The 10,242-nt window shown below is 42.5% G+C and overlaps 1 protein-coding gene across 1 annotated transcript; it reads right to left on the bottom strand.

Annotated features, from left to right (window-relative positions):
* Positions 1 to 2,681: 2,681 nt before the first annotated feature.
* On the bottom strand, positions 2,682 to 9,407 carry gprin3b (GPRIN family member 3b). Its single transcript, XM_076974660.1, has 2 exons — positions 8,986 to 9,407; positions 2,682 to 5,631 (listed from the first exon to the last, which is right to left on the bottom strand). Exon 2 carries the CDS (start codon positions 5,562 to 5,564, stop codon positions 3,372 to 3,374), a length of 2,193 nt encoding a protein of 730 aa, XP_076830775.1. The 5' UTR covers positions 5,565 to 5,631; positions 8,986 to 9,407; the 3' UTR covers positions 2,682 to 3,371.
* Between the last annotated feature and the right edge of the window lie 835 nt (positions 9,408 to 10,242).

The raw sequence follows: 10,242 nt of genomic DNA, 5'->3' as shown, positions 1-10,242 counted from the left end.
TCAAAGAAAACCAGGAGGCCATCTGATACTGTATTATTCAGAGAGTGAAGGTATGAGCACTGGGGAAGATCTAGGAGCTAGGTGGGTGGAGATTATTAGCTGGCTTTGGAGCGCCACAGACAGAGACAGGTCTGTGTTTTGACAGAGACAGGTCTGTGTTTTGACAGAGACAGGTCTTTGTGCAAGGTTTGTTGTGGAGCTCTCTCTAGTGGGGAACCAGTGATTTATGACTGCATCTGTCAGCAGTAATAAAGCAGTCTCTAATGAAGCCACCAGAAGGTGACCTTGCTGTGTGCAGTCACTTTATTCAGTATGTGTGCTGTTTTGCAATCCGACAGAGATATTGGCCAAGACTGGTGAAACAAAGAGCATTACGGGCACATGAGTTAGTAATAACTGGAAGTATGAACGTGTATTTATAATCATGTTTGGGTATTTAAACACACACACCAGCATATGTGTATATCCACCTCCCCACACCACACACACACCCATACACACTCTGCCTTACTGTTCTACTAATGTATGTAGGACATGTAATCCATGAGGAATGCTACCTTCAAAGAAAATGCCAAAGCACCTCCAATATAACACAGCAGCAAGTAAACAAGGATGCAGGAATGTGTCCCAAGATCTTGAGGAGGAAATGTTATGGCCAGGGACTGATTTAGGGACTTCTGTTCTTAGTCCCAGGGAATGATGCAGTTGTAATATGCACAAGCTAACAAATTATATTGCTCAATATTGTAATAAAAACATGTTCCAATAGAAATTATGTATGAAATGTGATCCATACTCACGTTTCCTAAAAGCATTATAATGTTACAATAGTCTTAAATGAGGCAGAGAGAGTGTTGAGTGTCTTGCTTCCTCGGCTATTTAAGGATGATCTTTGTGTTCCCATGCTTTAGGGAAATTCCTAAAGCAGTTCCTTAATATCAGAACCATCCAGGTGCTAGTGAAAAACCTCTCACCCGGAAACACGAGATCAGAGTATTGGACAGTACTTCTCTTTACTTAAGTCACTAATGGATAGTGTCATCAGGTTAAATGCATGTAATGAACTGCTTAATTACCAAGAAATTAGTATTACATGAATCGATATGATGGGTACAACTGATTTCCATGAAGAATTATTACAAATCTATTAGATTTGATACGGATTAGATGGTATATGTGGGACAAAACAGGTCCAAAAACAAGGACACCTGTAAGAAGCTCAAACACTCAGAACTCATGGACTTTCCTAGTGCTTTGCATGACATCAGGTTGAGGACAAGCAGCAAACAAAACGACCGGACCAAACAAATTTGTAGAACTGACCCTGACACTCAGGACTGCAGAGATCAGCAGAGCATCACTTCATTCTTCAATACTTTCCAGTGCACGTGGTCATGTATGGATGTGGCACTAGGAACGATACCGCTCTCCAGTGATGTCATCCTGCTCTAGGCACACAACTGGATGGGATCTCCCATGTTGCATCAGTGTCTGGTCCAGTTGCTGCTGTTCACACTGTTCTTCCAAATATTCCACATATAACTGTCCACACTGGTCTTCCAAATAGTCACTCTGGGGCTTGGATAGAGACCCTCACCAATAACCAATGTCCACCAATGTCCTCTGCACATTCCAAAAAAACCTGATCTCCAAAGATACATCCTGCCATCAACATGAATCAATATTTTAATGAACATTATGAACTCTTTACATCAAACCACATACTGTTTGATCTGTCTTTGGATGCCACTACACACACATGCCCACTTTAAAATATCCTTGAAACACGCTCTTCAGACAAGCTTCTTCAAACACTGTCTCGCCATTAATGCACATCACAAAATGTCTCATCAGGCAGCCTATAATATGCTTTGAGCCAAATTCTTCAAAACGTGCACTTCAGCGAAGAGGGGAAAGGGCCAGATGGAGGTTTTGTGAGTGGCCCAGTGGTTGGCAGGCTGTGTTGTCGGCACGTACTTCTTCCTGAGTTAAACACGGCCTATGGTGAAGATCTAATCAGAGCCCTCAAATGGGCGCAAGACACGGTGCCAACGAGGGGGAGGACATTAAATATTGAAACAAGGACTAATTAAGAGACCGGCTGAATGGAAATGAAAGAGGATAAAACTGAAGGAGTGGTGGGATGGAGGAAGAGAGACAGAGGGGGGTGGGAGAGATACAGAGAGGGAGAGGTGGGAGAGAGGGAGAGAGGGAAAAAGTAAGGGAGAGAGAGACAAAGACAGAGCACAGAGACAGGAAGAAGGAAAAACCCTTCTGCCAAATTCAATCTCCCTCTCTGTGTAGAGGTCAAGACCTCCAAAAATAGGTTTGTGATGTGCTTCATGATGATATGATTTCTGTCTGCTGCTGAAATGACACCATCAGTCAGCAAATGGTTGGGCTTCTCAACAACCAGCAAAAAAGCACAGATAATTCTTTAAAGCGAATAGCCAGAGAATGCTTTGAGTGATAACAGACTCATATGTAGGCTCAAATGTGCACTCATGCTCACACACACACACACACACACACACACACACACCACACACACACACACACACACACACACACACACACACATTCACTCTCATACACTAACACTTTAAAATAAAAAATAATAAGTAGAAATGCACTTCTTACTGAAAAAGTGAAGAAATCAAGGGTAAAAATTTCTCTTGATGACTTTAATATAAAAACAGAGAAACATAACTGGCATGTAGATGCACACAGGCTCAATTTACTATGACAACAAGCACTGCAGATGGAGGATTATTTTTTACTCTTTACCAAGACTAAGCACCAACCTAGTTATAGTGAATCTATAAAACCTCCAAAATAAACAAACTCAATTAAGGAATATTGTACAGAAAAGAAGCCGACCGCAAAAATGCAAAACAAATATTTAACATTCACTTTTTGTGTACCGAGAACACAATAACAGATTTGATTCAACTGCACAAGGTTTTGTAAAAAGTTCAACAGTTCAGTTTTCATCTGATATTCAGTGCAGTGTATAATTGTGGAGTCCACAATGTTAGGCTATTATACAGCCATTTGAACAAATATACATGCAAATTTCTAAATACAGTATATTCCATCATCATCAGTATATTATGCTTCATTATTGCCATTTCACTCTAAATACTGTTATAACTTTACTCTCCTCATAATGATTTTTTTTTTCTAAAACTATTTTCTCTAGTAACACTGTTTTCCATCTTTTAACACCCATATCACCAATTTTAAATTTTAAATACTACACATTCTTCATTTAAAAAGTGGTTAGTTCCATCATGCTTCGCCCTAAAACACCCCCAGGTAACATTCTGGAATAGGACCCTAACTGCGACATCATGATTAGTCAGCAGCTCTCACTCCAACACTGATGCGGGGGGTGGGCGTACACAACAGTTGGGTCGTCGGAACATGGACCTGAAGACATTAGCCTGTCTCCGCTTGCGCCGTCTCCCTGATGGCGAGCCCACCGAGCCGCCTGACATGGATTTCCTGAGTGTCGACTGAGCAAAGATCTTTTTCTCGTGCTCCTTGATTTTGCACTGGAGGTGGCTCTGGATGGCGAAACCAAGGGACTCGGGGTCTAAGGACGCGCCGTACACCTCCCACGTCATGCCCTGCTCGTCCCACACCACGTCGTGGACGCTCTTCTTCGTCTGTTTGCCTGCCTTCTCCTCCTCCCTCTTCTTCTGCTTCCCACCGCCCTGCTTCGAAGACTCCGCTGTTTTGTTTGCTGATTTCTGAGCTTTCTTTTTGTTTGCCGGCGTGGAGCTGGAAGATGGAGCGGAAGTGATTTTCGCACCTTTGGTCTCACCGGCCGCCGCTGCAGGTGGCTGGGGATCGGCCCGTGAGAGAGGGGATTTAGCAGCGGGAAGCCCGGCTGGTGGCGCTGGATGAGCAGCCGTGTCAGAGAGAACCGGTGCCGCGGCTGGTGATTCACAATGGTCCTGTCTGGTGGAGTCGTTACTCTGGAAGCCTGATGCAGAAAGCGCAGGGGGGGGTTTGTCACTCTGACCTTGGCAACAAGCCTCGGTCGAAGGCTTGTTCTGAGTGCACGTCTCAATATTGATCTGATAAACCGGTTGAAGAGGGGGAAATCCTTTCTGGGCATTGTACAGAGTAGGTCCAGGTTCTTTGGGCTTAGCGCCATGCATGGACTTCTGCTTTAGAGCAGCATCTGTGTGCACCAAAACACTGTCAGAGCGAGGAACTTTCTCTGATAAGGCAGTGATAGAGTGAGCACACAAATCAGCTGAAGTGCCCATCAGGATCTGTGAGGGGACGAGTGACGGCGCCTCTGCACTGTCCATCTTGTACACCACCGCCAGCTTCTCTCCTTCTTCTGTCAGAGAAGATGTGACTATCTGATTGGGGTGGTGTGGGAAAAGACTGGGGCTTGTTTCCACAGCTCGGCTGCAGACTGTAGCCACGGCCTGCACCTCTATGTCGTGATGTTGTTTGCAGGGTGAAGTGCCACAGTCTGCTGGCAGCGTCATGGTGGAGGCTTCCCGGAACATCTTAGAGTGTTTCTTCTCACTATCTTCAAAGGCAACTCCCTGCGCTTGAATGGCCTCGTCAGTCACTTCAGTACAAGCTGAGGGATTTGAGTGGTCAGGGGAGAGTGTAGAACTGTTTATTGGAGCTGTAGCACGGCCAGAAGGTGCTGCCCCAATTGGCTCAGCATCATTCTCCTTTAGAGGTCCAGGCTGTTTAATGGTTTGTTGTAATACAGTAACATCTGTCTCAGGTTTCTCAATGGTGCAGTTTCCCTGAGAGACATCTGCTGGTTTAGAAACATGTGATTTAAATGCATTTGGGGAAACTGTCCCTCTGGTTTTTGCATCCGTGTTAGGTGATTGCTTCATCTGAATCAAGCCGGTTGTCGAAGCTTGATCAGAGCTCATAATGGAAACAGAATCTTTAAGTTCAGATGAATGGGAAGCATCTTTGTGTGAGTTCCTAGAGCTGCATGAAGTGTGTTGGAGAAACGCTCCAGCAGAGCTGGTGAGGTCAGGGTCACCGGGGCGTCTGGACTTCGGGCTGTGCACCGCGTCCACACACATCACTGCTTTCGCCTCTGCTGCCGATCTGTTTGGCACCTTGTGCTCGTGCTCTTTGGTTTCTGATTTAGCAGCATGGCCATTTATCTTCTTCTTAGCTTTAGATGGTGGACCAGTCACACTGTCCTCTTCCCTTGAATTGGCACTACTCTCCTTGTGGCTTTTCTGAGCATCGTTCATAGCCTGATCAATCTCAGAATCTGTGTGATGTTCCTGCGTCTCAGGGTTTTTATGGCCTCCAGTGTCATACGAAGGAGAATTGTATCCCTCTTCTAAGCAATGTGCAGAACCTTTTCTGGAGGCCTTCAGATGCATATTATCCTGGTCTGGGCTTGTTTTCTGGGCAGTAGAGTGATCATGGTTCAAGTTTAAGTTCGATTCCTGGTCCCATTTGGCATTTTCCTCTGTGTTGCCCAAAGTATCTGTGTCAGAAAGCTGTGGGACCATTTGAACAGTAACAGTCCTCTTGGGGTTAGGGACAGTCCCCATTATGAATCAGGCTTGTTGGTATTCCAAAACCAATGTGGCTATCCCAGAATCCTATCTGTGTGCCCTCCTGCAGCACAGAGATAAAAGTCAGTTTAGATATTAAATATTTACATATTTTGGTTTAAAAGAAATAAAAATATGAAAAAATTAATTACACACTATGGCATGATCACTTTCAACCACATTTGTGCTGCATAAAACAATAAAGCAATTATTTAATACTACATTAATTAAGCATAAAATCATTAAACCCTTTAAAATGGACAAATCCATAAGTTGACATTTCTATGAAGAAGAATACTGAGAAAAGGGAGAAAGAGGGCAGTGTTGATACTGCAGCTTGCAGATTTGAGTAAATATTGGAGATCATTTTTCAAAATCATCTTTATCACAAGCACAGTCCAGCTGAATGATAAATGAGAAGAATGTTTAGAAGAAACAGAATGAAAACATAACAGAGCCTTGAAAGAGATAACTGCCTGATCCACGCGCATGGTTTCAGGGCACAATTTCAGATACCTGTAATTTTATGAGAATGTTTTCTGTCAGCTATAACCTGTAAGTCACACACACACACACACACACACACGCACGCACGCACGCACGCACACACGCACACACACAATCAATAAGACCAAACTATACACTGTCCTGGCTAGAAGGAGGAGGTACTCCCAACAGATCAGAAAACTGTATTTGGAGGTCACAAGGTAACCCATGTGACCTTGTTTGGCATCTCTACATTTACATTTTCTAATCAATTTAACCTTCTTCTCACCTCCAAAAAGCATATTTTAAGGCAAAACACACTCTCAAATGATCCTGACCTCTCCTAAATGTACATGCGGTTTTGATCACCTTCATTTGAATCACATATGTAATGTTATTCTTATTCATCATGAAATGAACAGTGAAATATGACTATGACTGCACCATACAGATCATGTTGAAGCATCATATTGCAGCAGTTTTATTGTTACATGTTACAATAGCCCTAATAATTCCTAATAATAATTCCTGTGACACTATAAAACTTCATTAATGTGTCATGGTCAAAGACAGGTGTGCAGAATTTTGACTTATAATTATTACATCTGTTGGTCTTGCAGGTGAAGGACTCAGCCCTTCCTTTCATGGGAAGCCAAGGTGCTTGTGCAGTCTTTTGTGATCTTAGTGACTACTGTAACTCACAACTCAGCAGTCTTCCCATATGGGCCATTAGACCTCTACCACCTATCTCGTCTGAAGTTCAGATTTTAAATCCCAATACTCACCTACAAAGGCAAGAATGGACTGGGCCTTCCTTACATGATGACAATGGTCAAAGCCTAATCTGTAACGCATGCTCTTCTAAACTCAAACATGGCTATCCTTCCCATGAAAGACAAGCTTCTCATGAAAGGTCTCATGAAAGACAAGCTTCCAGACTCTTGTCTGTCCTGGCTCACAGAAAGTGGAAGGAACTTCCGCTGGCTGGCTGAAGAGACACATCTTTAGACACAGACTGAAGACTCATCTGGTTGTGGAGTATTTAAACGACCACTAATCCTGACAAATATTGCACTATTGTTGACAACCTGAATGCTTCTGACACTCATTGGTTTAGTATTGCACTTGTCTGACATTGTACTTGAGCTTATTTTACATTTCTTTCTAGGTATCACCATTGACTCCAGTATCTAGCAGTATCCTAGTTCAGTGATTTGGTTGACTCCAACCAACTGTACTCACTACCATACATTCTATAAGAAACTAACAGCTCTTTTGTAAGATGCTCTGGATAAGAGAGACATGTATGTGTAAACACTGGGCTAGAGTGACCTGGCCACAGTGTTAGTTACAGACAAATCAATGTGAATTTCCAGTCGTTTATGCTACATTTTAACCCCTTTAAACACAGAAAGAGAAGGAACCCAGAGGGCAACTGTCCATGCTATTTAATAGCAAGGCTTCTTTTCATTCAGTGCAGTGTATTTGCACAGACAATACTGCATATTGAAAATGGCGCTTTATATGGTAATTTTTTGAGATACAGTTATCTGCATCTTTTGCTATAAGAATTTGCTAAAAAGAAACCTTAGAGATTCCCGAGAGATGCAATAGACTGGAAAATCCTGACAATTACACACACGTCTCCAAAGGACGACCTACTGCTGAGACAGAACTATGCAGGTTTTCAAATCCAGATAACAATGAGAGGTCATTATGCCAGTTACACCTTAATGACAATAAAGTTTTGACTTGATTTTTGTTTACTGTTACATTGCAGAGAAACAAAGACACTCACCAGAGACCCATAACACTGTTTTGCTTCTGTAGATATTAAATTCTCTGCCTTTAAGAGATTCTTGTTCAGCAGAGTTAAAAACACTGGGTCATGCACAGGATAAAGACCCTTCTGACAGATTTTTAAAAAGTAAGTAAATAAAAATTGCCTTTACACCAAGTTTGCCATGAACAATAGTCTTTTTCTAGTGAAAATAAACTACTTGGTTAAAAATACCTGCTACATTCCATAGCAGAAGATAAGGAAGGAACTAGAAAAAATTATTTGTCTCTAAAATCATACAAATATCAGTTTAATATCCTAACAAACACTGAAATGAAAACAGAACACAACACTGGGTGTATAATTATAGCTACAATAGGAATTTAGAATTCACAGAAACGAGCAATACATGTCATCACCTGAAAAGCAGACACCACGTTCAAATGTGCAGCTATAACGAATTATCATCACTCATAAAAAGGTCGGAGGGCATCTGATTCTCCGAGGTCCTAAGGAATCGATATGTGTGTGGATTTTTTAAATTCTCGAAATAAAACTAATTTGTAATGTTCCACTACAAGACAGGGAAAACACGTCTCTACAAGTATCACTTACTGGAGATACAGAATGCAGGAATCAGTCTCTAATTAATAATTCATTTACATTAGACACATTAATACATACGTGAGGAAATATGCAAATAGAAAGAAAACTTTGCAGACTCTACATGTATTCCTTAAGAAGACCAGCAGCAAAATCAGGACTAAATTTAGACTGATTAAATTTAGGGGCGCGCGCGCGCTCACGTAGATACTGTATGCGGGTCACACTCGAACTAGCACCAAGCAGAATATGAACTGATTCAATAATACAAAATTAGTTTGGTCTAATTAAAACGCGTAGCATCCACTGCCAGTTTGTGAGAGTACATTACGAGATGAAACGACAAAGTGAACAAAACCGGTCCTGTGCGTTTCTCCATGAAATATAGCATATCCAGCTAGACAACCTGTACAATCAAACCCCTGACCACTCGAAATTAAGCCTATCGATGACCTTGCCACCAAATTGATCATTAGGTATCAATGGGTGTACAGCTTAAGAACACACACCAAACAGATACATACGGAATGAACATACAGAAAACATTACCTGGTCCGTCTTTGTCTCAGCCTCATGCCAAGCTCAGTTTTGATTACTGCGCTGTTTTACGCGCCGCTAGTCTTCTCCGTGGGACACTCGTCTGAATATCAATGAAAGAATTTGAGTCGAGCGACAGAGACACGGAACCAGAACCACGCCTTCCAAGCGCACTAGGATTTGAGGTCGATCGTTGGGGGGAAATAATAATTAGGTCAAACACGGGTTATTGATTGACGCATAGCGGACACGGAATAAGGTGCGATTTGTTCGCCCCAACGAGTCCGGACCGGTGCTTGCAGCGCGTTGGTAAAGTAGCCTAAAACGAGCGTGCCAAACTTGCGCTGCTCGAAGAGGACGAGATTTTGCGCTTGTGGAATCGTCCTGTCGCCACTGCGCGAGGACGGGCTCGCGGGGGACACGCGCCGCGTCGCCGCTGCGATCATTCCACGGTGCAATGATGGCCTCGAGAATTCCCTCTGACATTAGACTCCGAATAAATGAAGTCAATATATCGTATAGAGGCAAAAGCGAGTCTGTGTGGGACTTATGTGGGGAGGATTTCAGCTTCCTGACAAGGAAAAAAAGACAAGAAATGCTTAGGATAACAGGCTTCATTAGACTGTTGCACAAATTACCAGGTTTTTGTATCTGTGCAATTGTGCTAGGCTGCCACAGTCTTTAATGGATTATTGTCAAATACACATACACTAAGTGAACTCTCCAAATACTAAGAAGGAAAATAATACATATGAAAAGGAAGATGTGTGTTTGTGAAAGAGAGAGAGAGAGAGAGAGAGAGAGAGAGAGAGAGAGAGAGAGAGAGAGAGAGAGAGAGAGAGAGAGAGAGAGAGAGAGAGAGGATGAGGAAGAGAGCAGTTTGGGCTGATTCCTTTCAGGAATCCCAGGTGAGATGAGGACGGAGAAGGGCTGATCTCTTTGCTGCTCCCTTGATGCTCTGCAGTGTGCAGTCTCCTCCTCACAGGCACCAGAAAACAATGAGAGCACTCACTGTAGTCTTAGGAAAGAACTGGGATTATCTAGGTAAACAAGCTCCTGATACCAATTTATTGCTAATAAATGATGAGTGCTTCAGCATCAGTAAAGCATAGCATATAATAGCCAACACTACTACACTACTATACTACTACTATACTACTACTATTACTGCTATAATAATTATTATTAGTAGTAGTGTACAGTATACTGTATAGGCCTGTTAGTATATAATAAACACTATATAGCCAAAATATATAGGGATACCTCTCC

The sequence above is a fragment of the Brachyhypopomus gauderio genome, chromosome 15 (genome assembly GCF_052324685.1).
Source record: "Brachyhypopomus gauderio isolate BG-103 chromosome 15, BGAUD_0.2, whole genome shotgun sequence".
NCBI classification, from domain to species: Eukaryota; Metazoa; Chordata; class Actinopteri; order Gymnotiformes; family Hypopomidae; genus Brachyhypopomus; species Brachyhypopomus gauderio.
This window is presented reverse-complemented; position numbering and strand designations above follow the sequence as displayed.

Coding starts and splice junctions, on each gene's coding strand:
- gprin3b (XM_076974660.1), bottom strand. CDS start 5,564: ATGGGGACTGTCCCTAACCCCAAGAGGACTGTTACTGTTCAAATGGTC.